Source organism: Leguminivora glycinivorella, chromosome 26, assembly GCF_023078275.1.
Source record: "Leguminivora glycinivorella isolate SPB_JAAS2020 chromosome 26, LegGlyc_1.1, whole genome shotgun sequence".
Classification (NCBI taxonomy): Eukaryota; Metazoa; Arthropoda; class Insecta; order Lepidoptera; family Tortricidae; genus Leguminivora; species Leguminivora glycinivorella.
This window is the reverse complement of record NC_062996.1, coordinates 7,373,492-7,401,284: the sequence shown is the minus strand read 5'-3', so window position 1 is coordinate 7,401,284 and position 27,793 is coordinate 7,373,492. Positions and strand designations below refer to the sequence as shown.

The following is a 27,793-nucleotide window of genomic DNA, read 5'->3' as shown; positions in this document are numbered from 1 at the left end:
GACAAAGTGGTAAAATAGAAAGTGGAACTCAACATGTAAAGTGAGGACTGTTTTTTTAATTTCAACCACAACTTGTGATACATTGTTGGATAGGTACCTATATAAAAATGAATAGGGGTTTACTAAAATCGTTTTTTGATAAAATTAATATTTTCGGAAATAATCGCTCCTAAAGTAAAAAAATAGTGTGTGGGGGTGTAAAAAATATGAAAAAAATCACAAAAGTAGAAATTTATAAAGACTTTCTAGGAAAATTATTTTGATCTTGATAGGTTGAACGATTTAAAAAAAAAATACGGGAAACTACGGAACCCTTACACTGAGCGTGGCCCGATACGCTCTTGGCCGGTTTTTTAGTGTCTTGATTTGGTTGGCCATCTAGTACCTAATACCTATGTGTTAGAGAGACAGAGATAGAGGTTACAGCTTGCATTGCGCGCCTTTCCTTGGAATGTTGGTGAATGGTACGGGGTGGGCGTAGAGACGTCTTCTTGACTTGAACTCCACGAGGTCCGAAATTACGGTGGGCTGAAAAAAAAAAGTTTTTGTATAAATTTCATTTTTGGAACAAGCTTTTATCGCCGACTGTACCTTTTTTTCAACAGTCATCTGCTGCTTTCCGAGGCGTTTCTAAAAACCCCTTACTGGGGATATGGCGTTTCATAACAGAGTTCCTATGACCTTTCTGCTCCATCATCAGATCAGCTCCATGATACCATAATATTGCATTGTTTGCATAGTTTAAGCAGCATAATTTTGCATAAAACTAGCGTGACTCAGGGGACCGTAACCATGGCAATAACAGGCAAGAAAAAGTTGACACATAGAAAACATCCATGACTCAGGAACTAATAGGGCTCATCATACAAATAAATGCTGATTAGCAGGCTGGGTTACTAGCTAGCTCTAGACTTGTGTAGGACATGTACTGAGCATTTCTTTTTTTTGCCAATAAAAAAAAATTCTTTGTTTTAGGGAATTTTAGGTCAATTTTACTCAGAATTACGAGTACTTTCAATCTCACTGGGAGACAAAAAGTGTCCCAGAATTTCCATACATTTTTGTTACTTTCCTCTTTTGTTACCCCATACAACATGTACGGAAAATGGTAACAAAATAAAAAAAAATCGTATGGGACAATTTTTTTAACTACTAGGATTGAAAAAGCTAGTAATTCTGAGTAGAAATAGCATTTTTTTTTTCAAAAATATATCACACTTCATAAAAGTGGCAAAAAAAAAAGAAATGCTCTACTAATAGTACAAAAGACACGATTCCCTGCACTGTACTAGACCGAACTACTCCCAAATGATTCTGCTCTCTAGTACATTTAGTACACTCACACACGCGCAACAGAATGGGTGCGAAAGGAGCGAAGAGCCGAGGAGTGACAATGACAGCAAAGCGATCCGTGTGATCCGATCGCAACCGAACTAGAACCGACTGACTCGGACCGAGAGCGCGCGATAACGGCTGATCAGCTCTCGGCTAGTACGAGCGAGCGTTACTGTACGCCATATGCACAATATGTCTCTCGCTCTTTCGGTGTACTACTGTACTAAATGTCCTAAAAGAACGAACTAGTACACTTCGGAGATCGTATTAGTTGGGAGCGATATTTTCAGTGAGTAGGCACAACTCTACGCTCTAGGCCAGGCAATCGTTAAAAAAGAGGAATGGGGGCTTAGAGAGAGAGAGAGAGAGAGAGAGAGACATACCTTGTCTTCAGTTTTCTCTTCATCCTTTTTCTCGCCGTTGGCGCCGGCACCGCCCTCTGCCGTCGACACGATGTACACAGACAACTTTTGTCGGTCCTCCGACGTATCGCCTATGTGTTTCTGTAACAAATATTTTATCACGCTAGTTCGAAAAAATATAGTATTTCATGCAGGTGTACTGAAGGACAAATAGCATATTAATCGGAACTGTCTGAAGTTATTAATATTGTACACTTAGCTTCAAAAGCTTTTTCTCCTTCATTAACTGAAAAATGTCCAGTACTTAAAATTCCAAGTAAAGAAACTGTATTTTTTGCAACCGTTGTTTTATTTAGATTTTTAGATTTATTTATTGAAATTGAGCTTACAGTTTGAACCAATACACCTACACATTAACAATACACAATACATGCAATATAATATTAATAATAATAATAATAAGTTTTGTAAGTGGTTTTGTATTTTACTTTTATATTCGTATTATAAATAACCTAGCCTAAGAAAGAAAATAAATAAAGAGTATAAAAAAAAAAAAAAAAAAAAAAAAAAAAAAAAACACTGACACTGGCTGGCCGGCTCTTTGGATAAATTTTCACAATTTTATTTATTTTTATAGTATTTTTATCGCCGTTCTTGGTTTTTGTGGTTCAGTTTTTGTGTATTTTCTTGCGCTATATTAAATCATGTACCTATACGAACATGCAACGAATGCAATCTAAATACACGGATATCAACATGGACTGTCAAACGGCGATAAGTGCATTGTGAAAATGTTAACAAGGTCACGCACCAAAGCGGCACAAGGAAACGCACGCCCACCATCCTCGCCCGCCTCGTCCAGCTCCCCGTCCGCATCCTCGTCGGGCGACGAGTTCGCCACGGCGCCCGACACCGACGGGTCCAGCGACGAGAGCGGGCCGCCGCCGCCGCCGCCGCCACCACCTGCGCGACGTGGGCGGCCACCGCTGCCGGCACGCTTGGGGCCTGCGGGACATCCTGCCCCGCCCACGGCTCCCGCTGCCGGTGGTGTAGTGCGTCGCATGAGATGGACTCGAGAAATAAACGAGAATGTCATGCGCGCCTATTATGGGGCCACAGAGGGTGGAACCCGGCTATCCGCGTACCGTTCTAGAATGCTGCCTCTGTTTCAGGCACTCGAGCCATCCACCACCGTATCGGAGCAGCGTCTATCGGATCAGGTGCGCGTCATTCAGCGGTCAAAGCGGTTGGATGACGCCACACTTGATCGGCTTCGCCAGGAGGCTCTCGCTGCTCGCGCGGACCCCGCCTCGGGGCGGGATTTGCCCGCCATGTCGCCGGACCCGGTGCCCGAACCCGACCTGGCACCGGAGGCGCCGCGGGTTGATTCCGGTAACGACGGCGGGGACTTCGCGAGTCAGAGCGTGAGTGAGCCTGCTAATGAGCAACTGAGGAGGTCTTTGGAAGAGGCGATTACGCAGTATCGCTCCACAAACAATCCTAGGCCACGATTACCACGTCTGCCTATGAATAGACGCAATCTAGCGTTAATGGGAGCCTTAAACGCTTTACTAGAGCCATTTATACGGACTAGTAAAGATCTAGATGATACACACTCGATCATGTACTGCGGAGCCATCGCGGCGTGCCGTGTTGCTCGAGTCAAGTTCCCGGACGCTGACCGTGCAACTAGGACCGTCGGAGGTGTCCCTGCATGGCAAGTACGGATCGAGCGTCGTATCAACTCGTTTAGGACTCTCATTGCAAAGCTGATCTGCTTCAGAGGGGGTAATAATCGCCCCCGAGTAATGCGCTTTGTGAACCAGGCGTTCGCGGGGACGGACATCAGGCCCCGCGACTATTTGGCCAATGTCACAGAGCGCATCGACTTCCTGAAGCAGAAAGTCTATGCATGGGCAAGCCGTATTCGCCGCTACAGAAAGCGTGTGGACCGATTCCAGCAGAATCGTCTTTTTCAAAGCGACCAAAGGAAAGTATACCGAAGGTGGGAGGAAACCGACCCTCGTGTGTCTGACGTGCGGCTGCCGGATGCTACTGCCATGTCTGATTTCTGGCGTAGCATCTGGTCGGTGCCCGTCGAACACACGGAGAGTGAGTGGATGACCGTTGTCGAACGCGAGTGCGAGAACATCGAACCTATGGGGGCTATCACCATCAGCCCCGACGACGTAAGTTGTGCTACCCGTACGGCCCAGAACTGGAAAAGTCCTGGACCGGACGGATTGCACAACTTCTGGCTAAAATGGTTTCGATGTTCGCACTCGCGTTTGGCAACGCAATTTCAACAAGCCCTCGATCTTGGTTCTCTCCCACCTTCCCTAACAACTGGTGTTACTTTCCTGCTCTATAAGTCCGGTAGTACCACGGAAGCAAAAAACTACAGACCCATTACGTGCTTGCCTACACTTTACAAGCTCCTTACATCCATTTTGAGAGCAAAAATTAACGCGCATATTGTCGCTAACAACATTCTGGCTCCCGCTCAAAATGGATGTAGGGTTGGGTCCCGTGGTACTAAAGAGCTCCTCCTCATAGACATGACCATCTGCCAACAAGTTCGGCGGAACAAGGGGGCCATCTCGGCCGCTTGGATTGACTATAAGAAGGCCTATGATTCGGTGCCTCATTCATGGCTGAGAAGGGTATTGGAGCTGTATAAACTTGATGCAGCTTTATTATCCTTCCTGGCTGCATGTATGAGGCAGTGGACCACAGTCCTTCGTCAACCAGGAGTCAGGGATGACCCCCCTGGCCCGCAGGACTTCATAAGGATTGAGCGAGGAATATTCCAGGGTGACAGTTTGAGTCCATTATGGTTCTGCCTAGCTCTGAATCCGCTCAGCACACTGCTGAAGGATTCTGGGCTAGGTTGCCGGCTTCGGAGAGAGGGTGAAGTCATCTCTCACCTTCTGTACATGGACGATCTCAAACTATTTGCACCGAACACCCAAGACCTGATGGTGCTATTGACAACCACAGAAGTTTTCAGTACCGCCATCAGAATGGAGTTTGGTGTCGATAAGTGTGCGGTCATGCATGTACAGCGGGGGAGGTTGTAAATTCAGAAAATTTACAACTTTCTGAGACGATGTCGTTCAGATCTATCTCTGAATCAGAAACCTATAAGTACCTTGGTATGTCACAGTCGTTGGGTATTGAGGATGTTGGCATTAGACGGTCGGTGAAGGAGCGCTTTTTCAGTCGGCTCACAAAAGTCCTTAACAGTCTTTTGTCAGGAGGCAACAAAGTGCGCGCCTTTAACGCCTGGGTAATGCCTCTACTCACATACTCCTTTGGCATACTACGGTGGACCCAGACTGAGCTGGACGCCCTGGATCGGAGGGTCCGCTCACTGCTTACCACACACCGTATGTTACACCCGCGCTCGTCTGTTATGAGATTGTACATCCCACGGAAATGCGGAGGTCGAGGCTTCCTAAACGCCAAAGATCTTCACAACCGTGAGGTGTACAATCTCAGGAATTACTTCCTTAACAACGAGTGTGGGATGCATCGTGATGTGGTGGCAGTGGACGGAAACCTCACGCCGCTCTCCTTGGCGAAACAGAACTGGCGCAAACCTGTGGTACTAAGTACTGCGGACCGCAAGGCGGTATGGGAGAGCAAGCAGCTACACGGGCGGTTCTACAAGGCCCTCACGGGACCCGATGTAGATCTGCTCGCATCGGTGAACTGGTTACGATTCGGGGACCTCTTCGGAGAAACCGAGGGTTTTGCCTGTGCAATTGCGGACGAAGTTATGATGACGAACAACTACCGGAAATATATCCTGAAGGACGGTACGGTCGACATTTGTCGGGCATGCCGCCGTCCCGGAGAGTCACTCAGGCATATCATTTCCGGTTGTTCTCATCTAGCTAACGGCGAGTACTTACACAGACATAATCTCGTAGCCAGGATCATTCACCAGCAACTTGCTCTTCAATACGGCCTTGTGGACCGCGAAGTACCGTACTACAAGTACTTACCTGCGCCAGTTCTCGAAAATGGTCGTGCCACGCTCTATTGGGATCGATCTATTATCACTGACAGGACTATTGTAGCCAATAAGCCTGACATTGTGATAATAGATCGACTGCAACGCCGGGCAGTGCTCGTTGACATCACCATCCCCCATGATGAGAATCTCGTGAAAGCCGAGAAGGACAAGTCCAGTAAGTACCTAGACTTGGCTCACGAGATAATCGCCATGTGGGATGTTGAATCAACGATCATTGTTCCGATAGTCGTTTCAGCGAACGGTCTCATAGCGAAGAGTCTCGACCAACACCTTAAGAGACTCTCGCTAGGTGGCTGGATCAAGGGCCAGATGCAGAAGGCGGTGATCTTGGACACAGCGCGGATAGTTCGACGGTTCCTCTCTCTGCAGCCCTAACCACCGGCAGCTTGGGCCCTGCCCCGCTGCTGGCGGCACCCTAGGTTAGGTTTTTTATAATGTGTTTATATATTTTGTATTGTTTTGTATGTGGTTTTGTATTTTACTTTTATAATCATATTATAAAAAAGCCTAGCCTAAGAATCAAAATGAATAAAGAGAATAATAATATAATTTCTTTATTCAGACACAAGTCCATGATTATTGTTAGTTAAGTTCTTAAAAACTATGTTATTTTAACTAATTACAATTAATAATTCTTACCTAATTAATTTAAGTAATAAATATCCCCACTATGGGGGTTTATTAGTGCCGACATCCAATGTCTTTGCAAAAGACTATCTGGCCTGTCCGCAAGCATGCTTAGAGCGCTGTTGGGACTACCCTGTATTCTGCTCCTGATGGACAAGGCTTTTTTACGCATTACGGCATGGAAGTCGTCTACGTGAGCGTCGGCGAACATTCCAGATGCGCTGCAGAATCTAGGGAGTCCCATCAGAACCCTAAACATGTTATTATAGAGAACACGTAAGGCGTTGAGTGCTCTCTATAGTAATATAGTATAAATAAAAACATGCTTATATAAATGTCAAAACAAGACCCAAATGTAATTAAACAAATAATTAAGAAAAAAAAAACCGGCCAAGAGCGTGTCGGGCCACGCTCAGTGTAGGGTTCCGTAGTCTTCCGTATTTTTCTCAAAAACTACTAAACCTATCAAGTTGAAAACAATTTTCCTAGAAAGTCTTAAGAAAGTTCTACTTTTGTGATTTTTTTCATATTTTTGAAACATATTAGAACTTTATAAAGACTTTCTAGGAAAATTGTTTTGAACTTGGTAGGTTTAGTCGTTTTTGAGACAAATACGAAAACCGGCCAAGAGCGTGTTGGGTCACGCTTAGTGTAGGGTTCCGTAGTTTTTCGTATTTTTCCCAAAAACTACTGAACCTATCAAGTTCAAAATAATTTTCCTAGAAAGTCTTTATAAAGTTCTACTTTTGTGATTTTTTTCATATTTTTTAAACATATGGTTCAAAAGTTAGAGGGGGGGGACGCACTTTTTTTTCCTTTAGGAGCGATTATTTCCGAAAATATTAATATTATCAAAAAACGATCTTAGTAAACCCTTATTCATTTTTAAATACCTATCCAACAATATATCACACGTTGGGGTTGGAATGAAAAAAAATATCAGCCCCCACTTTACATGTAGGGGGGGTACCCTAACAAAACATTTTTTTCCATTTTTTATTTTTGCACTTTGTTGGCGTGATTGATATAAATATTGGTACCAAATTTCAGCTTTCTAGTGCTTACGGTTACTGAGATTATCCGCGGACGGACGGACGGACGGACGGACAGACAGACATGGCGAAACTATAAGGGTTCCTAGTTGACTACGGAACCCTAAAAACTACGGAACCCTACACTGAGCGTGGCCCGACACGCTCTTGGCCGGTTTTCAATTTAACGTTCCGGACTACGTGCTATTATAAAACTACATATTTAAAAATAAATTACCTTATATATATATAAAAAAAAAACATAAAATAAGGTATAGAGACCCGACAAGAGTAAAAAAAAAGGATTAAATCATTTGTACCTTGTAGAATTGTATTAGTTCCTCCTTCGTGACAGTGTTTAGGACTTCCACCTCCACCCGTGGCCGGTCGAAGTTGTAAACCTATAAAAAGTAATATAATTCTAAATAACACAAGTAAGTAAAATTATATTCTTTTGACAATATTTTAACTTGTGCTATCTTAAAGTAGTCACACTACTATATATATAAATATATTTTTTGCAAAAATTTAATTATTGGCGCAAGCTTTTATCGCCGACTGTACCTTTCTTCCAACAGTCATCTACTGCTGCGAGACGTTTCTAAAAACCCCTTACTCGATGGGGATACGACGTTTCATTACAGAGTTCCTATGACCACCATTCTGCTCCATCATCAGATCAGCTTAATGATACCATAATATTGCATTGTCACGTGATTTACAAAATAAATCTATATCAAAAGTGACACTTAACGCCATCTGCAAGTATAATCGAAAGCTACAAGACATTTTTTATGGCGCCATCTATGCTAATGTAATGAACGAATTCAAGTATTTTAACTGCGCTCATGATGTAGGGCAGTTACAATTTGGTGCCGTGACCAGGATACAATAATAATAACAAACATGTACTGATCACTCGAAGCACTTGCTTAACGAACAGTCGTCCTGCTCGCATACGCTATACCCGTCTCGCTCTCACCTGTGCACTGATCTCGCTCCATATCTGCGAGGCTTTAGTAGACATCCGCTTGGGGCGCTCGAGTCGCTGCGCCGCTAGCGCCGCTCGGTGCTTAATGAACTCCTCCTCTGGCATAGCTTCTAAGTAATCCTGTAGAAAATTCAAATTTTGGAAAAAAAAAACCCCAACATATTGGACCGATTTTCATCAAACATGGCTAAGAACACTCCAGACTAAAAAAAAGAAATCTAAATCGATTCGTTGGTTCGAAAGCTACGATGACACAGACAGACGTCAGACACGTCAAACTTATAACAGTTATAACACCCTGACCCCGTCGTTTTTGCATAGAACTAAAGATAAAGACTATAGACAGCTAGGTGTGTTTTAATTTCTACGATTTGCTGATTTACGCAAAAAATAAATAAAAAATGTAGGTATGTTTCGCATTATGGCACTCATTTATCTCAGCCGTTATCAATTTCACGCTTATACGCACCTGGAACATTAATTTTGTTCCAATTAATAAATTATCCGATTATTCGAATACTAAAAATTGTATTATACGAATTATTCGAATATTAAAAACCCATCGTATAATGCAAACCCTAGTTAGGGGTTAAAATGGACTAAAAAAGAATTTCTAAAAGATTTGCTATTTCGGATTTCCAGCGCTCAGGGTCTAAATTTTTATTTCCATTTATTTAAGAAACAAACAGCCACATAACTACAAGTGACCAATTGATTGAAGTGATTATAACCAATGAAGTCCATACTAATATTACAAAAGAGAAATTATGCGTGTCTGTTTGTTTGTCCGTCTTTCACGGCAAAACGGAGCGACGAATTGACGTGATTTTTGAAGTGGAGATAGTTGAAGGGATGGAGAGTGACATATGCTGCTTTGTATCTCTTTCTAACCCCCCACTTCCGTAAAATGGGATGTGGAAATTTGTATGGAGTATTCTGGAATTAATGGATTTAACACGAGCGAAGCCGCGGGCAAAATCTAGTAACCATATATTCCTTAAAAATACCTTGTGCTCCTTAAGGAAGGATTATATCCTTTGCTCCAAGTAAGCCAGAGACTTTGTTCAGAGCTGTTCTAATATGACTATAGAATTCATACATTTAAAAATACCTTGTGCTCCTTAAGGAAGAATTCTATCCTTTGCTCCAAGTAAGCTAGAGACTTTGTTCTAAGCTGTTCTAAAATAACCATACAATTCCTAAATTTAAAAATACCTTGTGTTTTTTAAGGAAGGATTCTATCCTTTGCTCCAAGTAAGCCAGAGACTTTGTTCTAAGCTGTTCTAATATAACCATACAATTCCTAAATTTAAAAATACCCTGTGCTCCTTAAGGAAGGATTCTATCCTTTGCTCCAAGTAAGCTAGAGACTTTTTTCTAATATACATATTTTTAAAATTAAAGGAAAAATGGAAAAATTCACACCTCCGGCAGGACTCGAACCTGCGACCTTTGGCCTTGCCGGGGCCATAATATAATATCGCTCGCAGACGTTTCTGCATGATAAAAAAAACAAATTCTGTTGTAATATAACCATACAATTCCTAAATTTAAAAATACCTCGTGCTCCTTAAGGTAGGATTCTATCCTTTGCTACAAGTAAGCTAGAGACTAAGTTCTAAGCTGTTCTAAAATAACCATACAATTAATAAATTTAAAAATACCTTGTGTTCTTCAAGGAAGGATTCTATCCTTTGCTCCAAGTAAGCTAGGGACTTTGTTATAAGCTGTTCTAAAATAACCATACAATTCCACCAATATAATATCATACCATACAATATAATATCGCTCGCAGACGTTTCTGCATGATAAAAAAAACAAATTCTGTTGTAATATAACCATACAATTCCTAAATTTAAAAATACCTCGTGCTCCTTAAGGTAGGATTCTATCCTTTGCTACAAGTAAGCTAGAGACTAAGTTCTAAGCTGTTCTAAAATAACCATACAATTAATAAATTTAAAAATACCTTGTGTTCTTCAAGGAAGGATTCTATCCTTTGCTCCAAGTAAGCTAGGGACTTTGTTATAAGCTGTTCTAAAATAACCATACAATTCCTAAATTTAAAATACCTTGTGCTCTTTAAGGAAGGATTCTATCCTTTGCTCCAAGTAAGCTAGACACTTTGTTCTAAGCTGTTTTAATATAACCATACAATCCTAAATTTAAAAATACCTTGTGCTCCTTAAGGAAGGATTCTATCCTTTGCTCCAAGTAAGCAGGGTGTCGGTCGCTCTGTATGATAACCCGTAGCCCTTGGACCCCGTTGGAGCGCCGTACACCGCTGAATACGATGTAGCCCAGTTGCTCCTGTAAGGAAATGGTAAATTACGATACAAGTGCGGAAAAAAGTCCCTTCGATCGTGTTTTAACTTATCGCCACACTTCCTTACACGTATATCTATGGGGGATATATTTGCTTAGAATTTCTGGGCAGCAGTATCGGTAATCAAGTATCTGGTTCAAAAATAATTTAGAATTCAGAGGAATTACATTTTAGGTTTCAGAAGAATTTCCTCCCGCGGACGCCCCGGCTGTGGAATAAGCTCTCTGTCGAGGTATTCCCGATGAACTACAGTATGGGGTTCTTCAAAAAAGGAGTGTACAAGTTTCTAATGGGTCGGCAACGCGCATGTGACACTCTTCGAGTTGCAGTTGGACTTTGCCACCGACGTGGTATAACTAACCTAACCACAAAGTTAAAATTTTGATAAACCGCCGACACAGTGGACCAATTTTTATGAAACATGGCTAAAACACTCCCGACTAACTCAGCTTTCAAACAAAAAAAAACTAAATCTAAATCGGTTCATCCGTTCGGGAGCTACGATGCCACAGACAGACAGACAGACACGTCAAACTTATAACACCCCTTCATTTTTCGACAACCAGTCTGGCGCAGTCGGTAGTGACCCTGCCTGCTACGCCGCGGTCCCGGGTTCGAATCCCGGTAAGGGCATTTATTTGTGTGATGAGCAGAGCCCGGAAAATCCATAGCAAAACAAAAGACTGTCGCAATCAAACTAGGGTGAGAAACATTTTTTTATCGATATCGAGTAAGTTTTGTCAAAAAAAAATCATACCGATATGTTTAGGTACGTACGTTATTTTATAAATTATTCACGCCAAACGCAAAACAAGTAGTAAGTTAAGGGTTAGGTTAGGTCCATAGAACAGTTACAATGTTCAACTTTGTCTATTACGGAATCATTCCTCATTCTGGACACTGTTCGTTGTTACGTAAACTGGAGTAAACTTTTACCGGTGATACGCAAATTTGAAGCCGTACTGGACCGAAATCCTGATTATGACCATTTACGAGAAATATCCGAAAATCTTACCCGACCTGACCATCATACCAATTACAATGAGTTTTATAAATTTGCTCCCTTGACGTCGAGTGAAGTCGAACGTTCATTTAGTATACATAAATGGCTTTACAGTGATAAACGAAACAGTCTCCTCCCAGAGAATGTTGAAAAATTAATGATTATATACTCCCATTACTATAACAAACCCAATAAGATGTCAAGTGCTGCTGTGTGTACTGACGTGGATTTCGAGGAAGAAATTTCATCTGTACCTGTATAATTATTTATACATTTTTTTTTTCATTTGGTGGGCCATTTTCTTCTCATATTTAGAACTATCGATATCGATAAAAAAATGTTTCTCACCCTAGTTTGATTGCGACAGTCTTTTGTTTTGCTATGGATTTTCCGGGCTCTGGTGATGAGCACAGATATTTGTTCCTGAGTCATGGATGTTTTCTATGTATATAAGAATTTACATATTTGTCTGAGTACCCACAACACAAGCCTTCTTGAGCTTACCGTGGGCCTCAGTCAATCTGTGTAAGAATGTCCTATAATATTTATTTATTTATTTATTTTTGCGTCGGGGGTCAAAAAAAATTACCTTAGTCCTAAGAACATTGAAGCACGGCTCAGAGAGGGTCTGTGCTAACAATTCTAGCACAACGTTTGGTCTCGTCGCGCGCACGCCGCAAGCGTAGTAGAGAGAGGCGCACGATGATTTGTGTACTGCGTTCTCTTTCTCCCGCAAGTAGTGCGCTCCTGGTGACAAATACAATATTCCATTAAATAAATAAATTAAATTAAAATAATAAATTATTATTATAGGACATTCTTACACAAATTGAACGAGGCCCACAGTAAGCTCGAGAAGGTTTGTGTTGTGGGTACTCAGACAATGATATATATAATATATAAATACTTATATACATAGAAAACATCCATGACTCAGGAACAAATATCTGTGCTCATCACACAAATAAATGCCCTTACCGGGATTTGAACCCGGGACCGCGGCGCAGCAGGCAGGGTCACTACCGACTGCGCCAGACCAGTCGTCAAACATACTAAATGTGCTATTGCACGTAGGCGTAGCGGGAGTGATAGATAAATCGTTCTCCCAAGGGAGTTATGAAATTTCTAGTACCGTACTTAACTTTTTTATATCTATTTACATATCTTTTACATTGCGAGTGTGATGAAAAACATTGTGTGTAGCTCGGGGCGTAAAAATATTGCAAACTCGAGTCTTTAAATCGCTCCGGGAAGCCGTCGCGAATTAACTTACTCTCGTTAGCTATATTCAACTTCCGCCCCATGTACTATTCTTTGCCCCTGTGCCAGAGTATTCAATTTGACAGCAGCCTTGTGGTGTCCAATTTAGAATTTCTAACTAAAATATAGACCGTCAACCAAATCTTGTCACTAAAAAAAGGCGGCAAGTTTGAAAAATCGCGGGCTAGCAACACTAGTTTTGAAAATCGGTGGAAATTCGCGTGTCATTTGCAGAGCCCGGAAAATCCATAGCAAAACAAAAGACTGTCGCAATCAAACTAGGGTGAGAAACATTTTTTTATCGATATCGATAGTTCTAAATATGAGAAGAAAATGGCCCACCAAATGAAAAAAAAAATGTATAAATAATTATACAGGTACAGATGAAATTTCTTCCTCGAAATCCACGTCAGTACACACAGCAGCACTTGACATCTTATTGGGTTTGTTATAGTAATGGGAGTATATAATCATTAATTTTTCAACATTCTCTGGGAGGAGACTGTTTCGTTTATCACTGTAAAGCCATTTATGTATACTAAATGAACGTTCGACTTCACTCGACGTCAAGGGAGCAAATTTATAAAACTCATTGTAATTGGTATGATGGTCAGGTCGGGTAAGATTTTCGGATATTTCTCGTAAATGGTCATAATCAGGATTTCGGTCCAGTACGGCTTCAAATTTGCGTATCACCGGTAAAAGTTTACTCCAGTTTACGTAACAACGAACAGTGTCCAGAATGAGGAATGATTCCGTAATAGACAAAGTTGAACATTGTAACTGTTCTATGGACCTAACCTAACCCTTAACTTACTACTTGTTTTGCGTTTGGCGTGAATAATTTATAAAATAACGTACGTACCTAAACATATCGGTATGATTTTTTTTTGACAAAACTTACTCGATATCGATAAAAAAATGTTTCTCACCCTAGTTTGATTGCGACAGTCTTTTGTTTTGCTATGGATTTTCCGGGCTCTGGTCATTTGTATCTTATCTGTGGTAACCTCCACCCTACCAAAAAGAGAAATAACTAGCATATATATCCATCCCTTTTTAATACATTATCTAATTCGTAAGGAAGTAAAGGATGAGTATACGCGTTTCATGTTTTTTTTATTAGGGAGGCATTCCAATGTTGCAGGCCCAACGAGACCCTTGAGGCTGTTCGACGTACATTGCTGGTTTTTGTTCGTTTCATAGGGATACCATACTTTAGTTTGATGTACATTGCTACTGCCAAAATTTGGTTGACAGGCTGTAGATATCATCACGAAAGAAAAAGCGACATGGCTTACTGGTGGCCAAGCTGGGAATCGAACCCGACGTATTGAGAACCACTTTCCTTGAGATTTGGGGCGGCGGTTAAAAAAATATAAAATAATTGTAAATTACTCTTATTTTGTACCCAATTGGGCCATTTTTTCAAAGTTGTCCACCCCACTTTTTTCTTGGATTTGGAAATTTTTATATGTTTTCGACTCAGAATCGTGAGCTCTTTCAATCCTAATAGGAGAAAAAAAGTGTCCCAAGGTTTTTTTCCCATTCCGTTACCATTTTTTCATACATTTTGTATGGCGGTAACGGGATGGAAGGTTCGAAAAAATGTATGGAAATCTTGGGACATTTTTTTTCTCCTATCAGGATCGAAAGAGCTCTCGATTCTGAGTATGAATCGTGTAAAAAATACCCATGTTACAAAAAAGCGGGGTGGACAACTTTGAAAAAAAAATGGCCTAATTAGAAACATACAAACTAGAGATGGGCCGAATATGGACTTTGCCGAATACGAATATTCGGCCGAACATTCGGTTCAGCTCTTACCGAACCGAACATTCGGCCGAATATTCGGTTACGCCATATTTTTAAAGCGAATGTTAAGATTAAAACTATGAAATGATTGATAATGTTTATACATACTACAACTATGTTCTTATGATTTAGTGGATAACTAAAACTTAGTTAAAGCAACTCTGAACTCTTCTCAACTCTTAAACTACGGTTTTTTAACTTTTTTACAAAACAATTGTGTTTATATTTTGACGCATTTTTAGTAGTTCCTTAGAAAGCTACTAAAATAGGAGCTTATTATCCAATAGAATACGTAAGATCTTCATTAGTTATTTACTTTGTTTATTCGGTAAATATTCGGCAATGCAACCGAACTATTCGGCCGAATACGAACATTGAAAAACTTGCCGAATATCGAATATTTACCGAATATTCGGCCCATCTCTAATACAAACTAAAACTGTTCTGAGATTTTTTTCATTTGCATTATGTACTAACCTTTTTCTATTTCCACTTCTCTGTACAGTAAAAGTTGCTGCGATAAGAGCGGTGAGGCATCTTTGGGTATTCTGAAAATACATACAATACAATACAATACAATACATTATTGCACACCTCACATAATTTACATGTAATGCACAAGAAACAAAATGAAATGAAATATTTACTTTCCAAGTAGGCATATTACAATGCGCTTATGAACGTCAAATAAAACTACGCCGGCTCTAACCCTACGCCTCAGCCTCGAGAAGATTTCAGTCCCCCCTCAGTTGGAGGGGGGTATCCACTATGGAACCGGCAAAAACAACTTAAACAGAGGTAACAGGCGGTCTTATCGCTTAAGAGCGATCTCTTCCATACACACACATATTACGTATAAATATGCTAGTAAGAAAACTGGATATTTAAATATATACAAAAAAAATATTTGTATTTATATGTTTGTGTAATGTTTGGACTGACTCCACGAGACAGGCCTAGCCTAGTGTGGTGGTCAAAGGTAAAATCTTTTGAAACACTTTTTGGCAAATAAACTATTTTTTATTTATTTTATTATATTTTGCTACGTGTGAGAAAATTCTGAAACTAGTAAGTGGAAATGAAATAATTAAAATTTCGCGTAAACGAGTATTTTTAACCCCCGACGCAAAAACGACGGGGTGTTATAAGTTTGACGTGTCTGTCTGTCTGTCTGTCTGTCTGTGTGTGTGTCTGTCTGTGGCATCGTAGCTCCCGCACGGATGAACCGATTTCGATTTAGTTTTTTTTATTTGAAAGCTGTGTTAGTCGGGAGTGTTCTTAGCCATGTTTCATGAAAATCGGTCTACTATGTCGCGGTCGGGGGTTTTTTCAAAATTTTAATTTTGTGGTTAGGGTATTAACCCCCGACGTAAAAACGACGGGGTGTTATAAGTTTGATGTAACTGTCTGTTTGTGTGTATATCTGTCTGTGGCATATCTCCCGAACGGATGAACCGTTTTAGATTTAGTTTTTTATGGAGTGTCCTCCATGTTTCATGAAAATCGGTTTACATTGTCGGTCCAAATTTTAATTTTGTGATTAGGTTATTTCATATTTGCGCTGGTAGCCTAGCGGTAAGTACGTGCGACTTTCGTTCTACTGGGGACGCTATTGCACAACACCCTGCATTTTATGATTAAGCACTGAGACTTGGCACAGGTTGTTCCTTGGGTGACCCTGAGTAGATAAAGATCGGGAGGCATTGAGAGCCCCCCTTAATTTAGGAGGGTAGAGGGGGGGAAGGCTGGCGCCGCCGCGCTTGCTTTGAAACCATATTTCTCTAAAACTATACAAAATAGGGCATCGATATATCATTTTCGGATAAATGAAGGACGAGGAATTCATTTTTGGAACAAAAAAAATGTATTTTAGAATAAAAATACAAAATAAAATGGGAAAATCTGAAAACGAGATTTTTTTTTATACGTATTATTGCACATTTTATGAAAACTGTAATGGTTTTTTCTTAATAAAAAAAATTATTTAATAGCTACATTTAACTAGTTTTAGAAAATGTATAATTTGTTCTAGAAATATATTATACGACGAGTGATAAAAAATAATTTACATCGCCCGATAGGGTGATTTGAATGCTCATTTCAATAAGTTTTGTCAATGATTTCAGGTATAATCACTATTTTTAACACACGAAAGCCGTAATCATTGTAGTTTATGGCTATTTTAGTGATTAATGTACTTAAAATAAAAAAAAATACAAAATTTTTAAAAAATATTAAAAATGTGATAATTTTTTTTAACATTATCCTATTTTGTTCTTTCCACACAATATATATCTAAAAGCAATAAATATCAATAAAAAGCCACATTTATGCAGTTTATAAAAATATATAGTTTGTTATATAAATATATTACGAAACGCGAGATAAAAAATAATGAAAATGAAAATTTTAATGTACGGGTCAGCTTGCATTATTCGATGAGGTGAGGTAAAGGTACTACCCGCTATGCAGTGGAGTTCGTCTAGTAATACAGAAATATACTTATTCTAATAACGTTTACACATGTAGGTATATCACGACCCAGTACAGAAAATTGTAAAAGTCCTATAATATAGTTTATTTTGATTGTAAAATAAAATTGCATGTGACTTATATTGCAAAAAAAATGTCTTAATCACGTTCTCCTCTCCTGAAGCAGTTCTGCATGCATAGGCTTGAAGATTTTTTAGTTTACTAGCAGAATTTAGTTACTTCCTTTGGGCCTCCTTAAATTAAATCGGTTTTACCCATCCATAAAAGATAAAATAAAAATCGTCATATTCTTCCTTTCAGTATCAATGATAGTTAGTTATTGCGCAATAGTGCCATAAAAAATAAACTAGATTCGTATTAGCATTAAATATTAATGATTTTTGAACTAAGACATTGCTTTTGTACGAAGGAGAACCTCAAAAAATGGTCTGACTAGACGAAAACATGTGTATCGGGGCTAGTACTCAAGGCTCTCAAAAAGTGTAGCTATTTTGAGTTATTCAAATAAAACAACATGAATAGTCTGAATTTAATTATGTATATATCACAACATCCACTGCATAAGCACATCAGCTCCGAACATTTAATTTAAAAAGTCTTTTTTTACGATTGCACCTTACGCGGCACTGTTTTTTACACCTGCATCCGACAATTTCGAGGCATGTTTCTGCAGCAACAGGCAACGTTGCGGGCAAGTAGGCTCCCAAATACCAATTGTTACAGACTTTCGTCCAGCCACAAGTCGCAAATAATGGCAAATTTTGAATTGGGTTTAGTTGACCCCATAAATAATGATATACCTATAACCCTTACAAAAATGGTGCAAGGCAGCTTTTGTCGGTGAAATGCTGTTAATTTGGCGGTCTTTTTTGGTTAATAACTATTTTCGGCACTCGTTAACCAAAGTACAGGACGCAGATCTGGAATAATAAATATGTCAAGTAAGAATTATCCATAAATTAGGCAAATCATATAGATAACTACTATTTCACAAGATGTATTAAGATCAGATGTATATATCTGACCTATCATATCAATTGATCATTTCATGTAATATAAATAGTTAAATTCAGACTATATAGGAGTATGTTGTATAATTTGAAGTATAAATAACTACACTTTTTGAGAGCTTTGAGTACCTTTACCTCACCTCATCGAATCATACAAGCTGACCCGTACCGTACATCAAGATCGCCCTGCCACGTCACTTTCATTATTTTTTATCTCGCGTTTCGTAATATATTTATGTAACAAACTATATATTTTTATAAATAACATAAATGTGGCTTTTCATTCATATTTATTGCTTTTAAATATATATTGTATAGAAAGAACAAAATAGGATAATGTTATAAAAAAGTTATCACATTTTTTTTTGTATTTTTTTTATTTTAAGTACATTAATCACTAAAATAGCCATAAAATACAATGATAACGGCTTTCGTGTGTTAAAAATAGTGATTATACCTGAAATCATTGACAAAACTTATTGAAATGAGCATTCAAATCACCCTATCGGGCGATGTAAATTATTTTTTATCACTCGTCGTATAATATATTTCTATAACAAATTATACATTTTCTAAAACTAGATAAATGTAGCTATTAAATCATATTTTTTATTTAGAAAAAACCATTACAGTTTTCATAAAATGTGCAATAATATGTATAAAAAAAAAATCGTTTTCAGATTTTCTCATTTTATTTCGTATTTTTATTCTAAAATACATTTTTTTTGTTCCAAAAATGAATTCCTCGTCCTTCATTTATCCGAAAATGATATATCGCATGCCCTATTTTGTATAGTTTTAGAGAAATATGGTTTCAAAGGAAGCGCGGAGGCGCCAGCCTTCCCCCCCTCCTCCCTCCTAAATTAAGGGGGGCTCTCGATGCCTCCCGATCTTTATCTACTCAGGGCCACCCAATGAACAACTGTGCCAAGTCTCAGTGCTTAATCATAAAATGCAGGGTTCCCATACAAGACATAGCAATAGCGTCCCCAGTATTCCAGAGGTCGCGGGTTCAATGAGTTTTTCGGAATTTATGTGCGAAATGTCATTTGATATTTGCCAGTCGCTTTTCGGTGAAGGAAAACATCGTGAGAAAACCGGACTAATTCCAATACGGTCTAGCTTACCCTTCGGGTTGGAAGGTCAGATGGCAGTCGCTTTCGTAAAAACTAGTGCCTACGCCAAATCTTGGGATTAGTTGTCAAAGCGGACCCCAGGCTCCCATGAGCCGTAGCAAATGCCGGGATAACGCATGGAGGATGATGATGTTATTACATATTTAATGTATACTTACTTTCCTTCAACCATGTTTGCGATCTTAAGTGCCTTCTCTCTCGTGAGGTTGCCAAACATGAGACCTTCGATGTGGACTTTCCTGATAAAACGGGCTGCGAAGTCATCCAGCATTTCCGGCGTTAGTTCTGAAAAACATTCGAGTAAATAATAAATAAATGAATGATATTCTCTGTAGGGGGTAAGGCATAGCGGATGATATTCCGCTTTGTGTGGTAGGGCACAGCACAGCGGATATCGTCTCGCTCGAATCTAGAGCAGAGCCCAACTGGGGTAGTACCTCCGCCTTACAGAAGACCGCAGCCAAATAGCACTAGACCCTACTCATAGTGTTGTGTTCCTGCCGGTGAGTAAGGCTGCCAGAGCTCAACGAGGGTGCGGTGTGCTGATGACTTACGGAACTGACTTATTCCGTCTTTTGTCCTTCGAGTCGTCGGCAACCCGAACCCTCCTTGTAACTTGTACACTCCTTTTTACTGTGTATTTAACATAGCAAAAGGGAATGTACAAGTTTCTAATGGCGTGGCAACGTGCATGTGACACTCTTTTTAAAGTTGCAGGCGTCCATAGGTTACGGTGACCGCTTTCCACCAGGCGGGCCGTACGCTTGTTTGCCACCGACGTACTATAAAAAAAAAAATTATAGGACATTCTTACACAGATTGACTGGGCCATTTTTTTTTTCAAAGTTCACTACACTTTTTTGTAACATGGGTATTTTTTACGCGATTCATACTCAGAACCGCGAGGTCTTTCCATCCTGATAGGAGAAAAAAAATGTCCCAAGATTTTCATACATTTTTCAAACCTTCCATTCCGTTACCGCCATACAAAATGGTAACGGAATGGGAAAAGCCTTGGGACACTTTTTTTCTCCTATTAGGATTGATTGAAAGAGCTCGCGATTTTGAGTGGAAACCACATAAATACAGAAAAAAATGGCCCGACTAACGGCTCAGCCACGACATTGGTCTAAGCGCGACAGCGGGGAGCGGCGGCCATACATCGGAGCGAGACACAGCGATGGGACTTTTCATTCGCACGTATGGCTGCCGCTCACCGCTGCCGCGCTTAGACCAATGTCGTGGCTGGGCCGTAAGTCCCACGGTAAGCTCAAGAAGGCTTGTGTTCTAGGTACTCACAAGACAACGATATATATAATATACAAATACTTATATACATAGAAAACAATCACGACTCAGGAACAAATGTCTGTGCTCATCACACAAATAAATGCCCGCACCGGGATTTGAACCCAGGACAACGGCTTAGCAGACAGGGTCACTACCGGCTACGCCAGATCCGCTATTAAACATAGGATTACATTTTGTAGAGATAAATTAAAGATGTGTATTTCGTTCCCTAATCTGTAAGAATAATACGCCTTTTTAGGGTTCCGTAGTCAACTAGGAACCCTTATAGTTTCGCCATGTCTGTCTGTCCGTCCGTCCGTCCGTCCGTCCGTCTGAGGATAATCTCAGTAACCGTAAAGCACTAGAAAGCTGAAATTTGCTACCAATATGTATATCAATCACGTCGACAAAGTGCAAAAATAAAAAATGGACAAAAATGTTTTATTAGGGTACCCCCCCCCCCCCCCACACATGTAAAGTGGGGGCTGATATTTTTTTTCATTCCAACCCCAACGTGGTATATATTGTTGGATAGGTATTAAAAAATGAATAATGGTTTACTAAGATCGTTTTTTGATAATATTAATATTTTCGGAAATAATCGCTCCTAAAGGAAAAAAAGTGCCCCCCCCCCCAACTAACCACCCTAACATTTGAACCATATGTTTAAAAAATATGAAAAAAATCACAAAAATAGAACTTTGAAAAGACTTTCTAGGAAAATTATTTTGAACTTGATAGGTTCAGTAGTTTTTGAGAAAAATACGGAAAACTACGGAACCCTACACTGAGCGTGGCCCGACACGCTCTTGGCCGGTTTATCTATTATTATTTATTATACCGTATATTAACCAAGACCTTAAAATAGTATCTACTTACTCTCGGCCGCCTCCAAAAGTTGACACCTTGTCCACACCAGGTCGGATAAACAGAGAGCTTGTTGGTATACTGCGTGCTGAAAATAAATGTTAAAAGTTATTATGGGTTAAATTGTGGCGTAGGCGAGAGGCTGGCAACCTGTCACTGCAATGTCACAGTTTCGTTTTCTTTCAACCCCTTATTTGCCAAGAGTGGCACTCACAGATGTCATATATACCATAGATCAAGCAAACGTATCTACTTAGCGTGTCAAATTAACTCAGTAAAATCCACTGAGTTGTCCGTCTCAATAGCAGCTTGCAGCTTTCGGGCGTCAATTTTTGTAAGTTGAAGTCAATTAAAGCATTAAAAATGCCTCGTTACGTGATATTTAATTGCAATAACACAGAAATTATGAATACTCAAGGGCCTGAGACATATTAAAATCACAGGCAAGTAACAACTTCAGTACAAAATCTGACACGCTCGGCCGCTATACAAATAAATGAACTTGTTTCTTCTATCTAAATCTAATTCTGTGGTGGCACTGAAGCTTTAGTAGTTTCATGTGTTCTGCCTACCCCTTTATGGGATACAGGCGCGATTGTATGTATGTATGTAGTTATTATAGGAAAACACAAAAATTTGCCTAAAGATCGCTTACGGAAATACGAAAACCTAGCGAATGCACAACGGTGACAAATGGTTTGTTACAACCGCCCCCGATTTAAAGTTTTAGACGTGTTATAGCTAAAAGCATATGTGTCGCTTAAGCAATTGGATTTACCCAAGTTTGAAGTTAAGCGACACATATTAGAGCATAAATTAAATATAACAAGATCATACCATCCCATACATTAAAATGCGACCGCCTAAGACCGCGCTTACACTCCACCACACATGGCGCCACAGAAAAAAATGTCTTGTAGCTTTCGATTATACTTGTAGATGGCGTTAAGTGTCACTTTACATAGATTTACGGCTCGGAATTGACACTTAATGCCAATCTACAAATAATCGGTGGCAACAAGGCATTTTTGTGGCGCCATCTATGTGTGGTGGAGTGTAAGCGCGTTCGTAGGCGGTCGCATTTTAATGTATGGGATGGTATGATCTTGTTATATTTAATCTATGATTAGAGTTAGAGAGCGGACAAACCGCCGGCCGACGAGTCGTAGTTGTAAGCTCAATGAGCATATTGTTGTGTGCGTGCGTGATGACAGGACTCGCTGGTCGTTCGCATATACAAAATCATGGAAATAGTGCGCGTATATTGCGCAATATCCCAATAGGAGCGTCCATCTCCAAATGTGTGGATTTAAGAACTTGCGATATGCATATTCAATTCAAATTGCAAGTCATGTCCGATTTGCTTTCTTCCTGTATTACGGTCTTCGGCATCCTTAGGTGTGAGATTGTTCTTTTGTATGTCCGCTGTCATGTATAAGTAAATAATAAATATAATAAAAATATGAATATATAAATACACTCGCCTGATAAGGTTGCAGTTTAAGGGATGGAGAGTGACATAGGCTACTTTTTGTCTCTTTTCAGCCCCCCACTTCCCTAAAACGGGGGGGTGGACGTATGTATGGAGCATTGCGCGATTTTGCGGCCGCCATTTTGAAAAATGTCCGCCATCTTGAATGCCAGTGTTATCACTGCGCATTCTAAGTAAAATGCAGTTTTTTTTATATAAATACACTGACCTGATAAGGTTGCTCGGCCTCGAAGTTCCTGATGCCGCGAATGTGGTTCTCCTTCATAATGGCGAACCGCTGCGGGTCCACCTTGAAGTTCACGATGCCGTCTATGATCTTCTCTAGGAGCACGTGCTGTTTATCGTCGTACCCGTCCACTGTTATCTGTGGTCAAAACATAATCAAATAAAGATTTTAACTAAGGCTGGTTTCATTGCCCCAGATTTTTTTTTAATGGCTTTTACTACTCGCTATTTCAAGCCAGGTGGATTCCGCCAATGTCGTGGTGAGGAGTGAGGACTTTTGACTTTTTTTCCCAGATTTGTAAGAACCTCTTTTTGACACATTACAGTGTCCACAATACGTAAACACGCGCAACCTAATGAAATTTTAAATAAAATTCTGTAATCATATTTTTAAAAAATCAAGTACTTAAAAACAATATTTCGCTGACTTTAAACGTAATCTAGCACATGTTACATTTTTGCGGGTCTTAGTGAGTATTTTACGATATTAATTTATCACGCAGGATTTACTTATTATGTCATTTATTCATTCATTTTTATTTTTAAACTAGTGCTTTGGCAGTCTGTCATTTCGATTCAAATGACATTTCAGTAAGTTGATAGAAATCGTATATTTGTTTAAGCGCCTCCGAAATTAATTCGAAATTAATCGTTAGATTTGGCAAACGATACGTCTTAAGCCATATCGCAACATACTTCAAAACAAATGTGTCAAAAATGTGAACTTACAAATCCGGGACAATAGTGATCCGAGCGACCAATTTATATGAAGTTGATGTTACTCTAAAACGTTCCCCGAACATAATACATATTACTCATATTAGTCCGACGCGGATTGCTCAAACCAGCCTAATACCTGGGCAGTAAGAGTTTTGAATGATTCACGGTTATTTTCATTAGACTTATATTGACCGGGATATAGACCGTGATTACCTTTTTGATTATCGGGAGCTCGACAAAAATCAAAAAGGTAATCACGGTCTATATCCCGGTCAATATAAGTCTAATGACCTGGGCAGTAATTGTGTGCCATTAAGGAATACGCTTCCTAAAAATGTGTCCGCGGCCGACAACCAACAAAACTTCTTAAATATATTTATAAACTACTTACAAGAAACATTTTGTTGCCCGCAGCCACAAATTATTACATTTTGGATAATTTAAATCATATAGACCGTTAAATCGATAGCCTAAATTATTATCTACAAAATACTTTTGGGAAAGACAAGCTTCATCGCGACACCTACTTGGGTTGGTCTAAAATTTCGTATATCCAGTGTGTAAACCATTCTTATCGGTCAGTGCTATTGATATTATTAAATTAAAACGGGACTTAATCGCGTAAAACTTACGTTTTATATTTAACCCGACGTTTCGGACATGACATTACGTCCGTGGTCACGGGTAGACTGGCTGGGAGTTGTATCAACATCTTCTAGCTGTACGAGTGTGAGTGTGAGTGTGAAGTACGTGAAGCGATTGAAATCAGGAAACATCGTAATTTCAATCAAAATGAAGGGCAAGGGATTTCATCTTCGTGGAATCCAGTAATTAGCAAGTGTAAACGTGAGAAAACTTCCCGTCTCATACCATCGGATGTCGTGAGTGTTGTATGTAGGCAGAGTGGCAACCCTAGCGTAAAAGTGACTGATGACAATCAAGTGCGGGTAGTTCGAAAAACTCGTACAGCTAGAAGATGTTGATACAACTCCCAGCCAGTCTACCCGTGACCACGGACGTAATGTCATGTCCGAAACGTCGGGTTAAATATAAAACGTAAGTTTTACGCGATTAAGTCCCGTTTTAATTTAATAATATGAGTGAAGATCGTGTTAGTTTAAATCAATATAGTGCTATTGATAATTATCGTTCCTATGATTTCAGTTTCGTCTTTTGACATAACACTACATTTTGCTCTAATTATAAAAGTAAGTTCACTTACTTCTATAATGACTAGCTTGGCACTTTTTGACGTGAATTTCTGTGAATGTGAAAGGAAAGGGGATGTTACTGGACGGGGGATACCACTAGAGAATGTAAAAGATTGTAGGATACTGATACTGGATATAGATGTGATTGAATAATGGTAAATAGATATGACTAGACAGAGGGTATTTGGTGGTGTTATTGGACTATAAAGGAGGGTTACCCTCATCTGGCAGAATAATTTTAGTCCGAAACACACTTCGCATAACATGTTTCGCAGAAACACTTTCAGTCGAATGGTAATTTTGCAGAAAACTTAGTTGGCATTATTACTACCACGCATAAGACACAATTGGCAGAATATTGTTTTACATAACATTACTTTGGTCGACTTTGATTTAGCATAATTGTATGTGCCATAATAATCTTATAGCATAACATTACATTAGCAGAATTATTACACGCTATCAAAAAATAAAACCGGCCAAGAGCGTGTCGGGCCACGCTCAGTGTAGGGTTCCGTAGTTTCCGTATTTTTCTCAAAAACTACTGAACCTATCAAACTGTTCAAAATAATTTTCCTAGAAAGTCTTTTCAAAGTTCTATTTTTGTGATTTTTAGGGTTCCGTACCTCAAAAGGAAAAAACGGAACCCTTATAGGATCACTTTGTTGTCCGTCTGTCCGTCCGTCCGTCCGTCTGTCAAGACCCTTTTTCTCAGGAACGCGTGGAGGTATGAAGCTGAAATTTATATCAATTACTCAGGTCTACTGTCCCTTGAAGCTGTGAAAAAATCAAACTTCTAAGCCAACGCAATCAAAAGATACAGCCGTTTATGCCGCAAATTTTCGACACTTGCAAGGGAATCAAAACCTACAGGGTGCTTCCCGTGAACTCAGAATCTTGAAATTTGGTACGAAGCAACGTCTTATAGCATAGATAAAGGAAAAATTACGAAAACCATAAATTTTTAGTTACATCACATAATATATTTTTTTTTAATAATGAACGAACTTTGTAAACCTTGCAGGTTTGTACGGAACCCTCGGTGCGCGAGTCCGACTCGCACTTGGCCGGTTTTTTCATATTTTTTAAACATATGGTTCAAAAGTTAGAGGGGGGGGGGACGCACTTTTTGTTCCTTTAGGAGCGATTATTTCCGAAAATATTAATATTATCAAAAAACGATCTGAGTAAACCCTTATTCTTTTTTAAATACCTATCCAACAATATATCACACGTTGGGGTTGGAATGAAAAAAAATATCAGCCCCCACTTTACATGTAGGGAGGGTACCCTAATAAAACATTTTTTTCCATTTTTTATTTTTGCACTTTGTTGGCGTGATTGATCTACATATTGGTACCAAATTTCAGCTTTTTAGTGCTTACGGTTACTGAGATTATCCGCGGACGGACGGACGGACAGACAGACATGGCGAAACTATAAGGGTTCCTAGTTGACTACGGAACCCTAAAAACTGCCCCAGAGTCATCGTTACCCAGAGTCAGATATAGTGCGAAAAGATTTTTCTTCGTATTCTTACGGAAACGTACGACCGTGTCATGATATTCCAGTCAGTTTCAGTATAAGACGTACTGACACTGCCTGAAGTAGCATGACAAATACCAAAGAGGATCGAGTATTAAAGAGCGTTACTGTCAAAGCAAAATGTGTAATCACAGTGCATAGACTGCCATCTCTCCACACAGGCTTAAAACTTTTGAACCTCAGTTTTGACAATTTGGCCCATATTCTGAGCTTGATATGTTTTAAAATGTCAAATTTTAATATTAGCGCCATCTAGCTGAGCCTACCCCAAAGGTGTAACGCCATCTAGGTCACCGCTGCTTTATCTATATGGTACTGAGGTACGTTTTTTTCTTAGACTTTATCCGTCTAGATGGAGTTATATAGGTCTTTGCAAATACGAACGTCTCCGGAAAAGTACGAAAGAAAAGCTTTTCGCTCTACATCTGTACTAGAATATAATTCTTAGTGATATGTATTTGTTTTTAAATAATTACCAGTAGGCCTAGCACATGATTGCCGCGAGAGCATGTCGCCGCGAGATAGATCACACGTCTTCTTTCAACTGTATTAATGACATAAGGACGGGTAGTCTATCTCGCGGCGACATGCTCTCGCGGCAATCATGTGCTAACCCTGCAGCACGGGAAGCATGGTCGCGCGATAGACGATAAAATAGCAGGCCATCCCTATCGCACTATTTGTAAGTGCGATAGGGACGGCCTGATATTTTATCGTCTATCGCGCGACCATGCTTCCCGTGCAGAAGACTCCGCTGAATACACGAACTATTGCAGACTGTCACTAATGACCAAAGAGGATCGAGTATTACAGAGAGTTAGTGCATAAACTGCCATCTCTTGACACAGGCTTGAAACTTTTAAACCTCAATTTTGACAATTTGGCCCATTCTTAGCTTGATATGTTTTAAAATGTCAAATATTAATATTAGCGCCATCTAGCCGAGCGTACCCCAAAGGTGTATCGCCATCTAGCTCACCGTACCTTTTTCTGTATTTTGGGGTACGTTTTT

At 39.7% G+C, this 27,793-nt stretch overlaps 1 protein-coding gene across 3 annotated transcripts in view; it reads right to left on the bottom strand.

Moving 5' to 3' along the window:
* Positions 1–291: 291 nt before the first annotated feature.
* The window catches only part of LOC125239908 (insulin-degrading enzyme), a 63,215-nt gene continuing 35,713 nt past the window's right edge, over positions 292–27,793 (bottom strand). For all 3 annotated transcript variants that reach the window (XM_048147674.1, XM_048147675.1, XM_048147676.1), the window contains 10 exons: positions 23,289–23,444; positions 21,601–21,676; positions 19,590–19,716; positions 15,270–15,340; positions 12,307–12,464; positions 10,564–10,698; positions 8,380–8,508; positions 7,718–7,798; positions 1,719–1,838; positions 292–528 (listed from right to left, as the gene is read on the bottom strand). In XM_048147674.1, the coding sequence (XP_048003631.1) occupies positions 421–528; positions 1,719–1,838; positions 7,718–7,798; positions 8,380–8,508; positions 10,564–10,698; positions 12,307–12,464; positions 15,270–15,340; positions 19,590–19,716; positions 21,601–21,676; positions 23,289–23,444 (1,161 nt within the window). In that variant the 3' untranslated portion in view covers positions 292–420. The remainder of the gene's footprint in view (positions 529–1,718; positions 1,839–7,717; positions 7,799–8,379; positions 8,509–10,563; positions 10,699–12,306; positions 12,465–15,269; positions 15,341–19,589; positions 19,717–21,600; positions 21,677–23,288; positions 23,445–27,793) is intronic.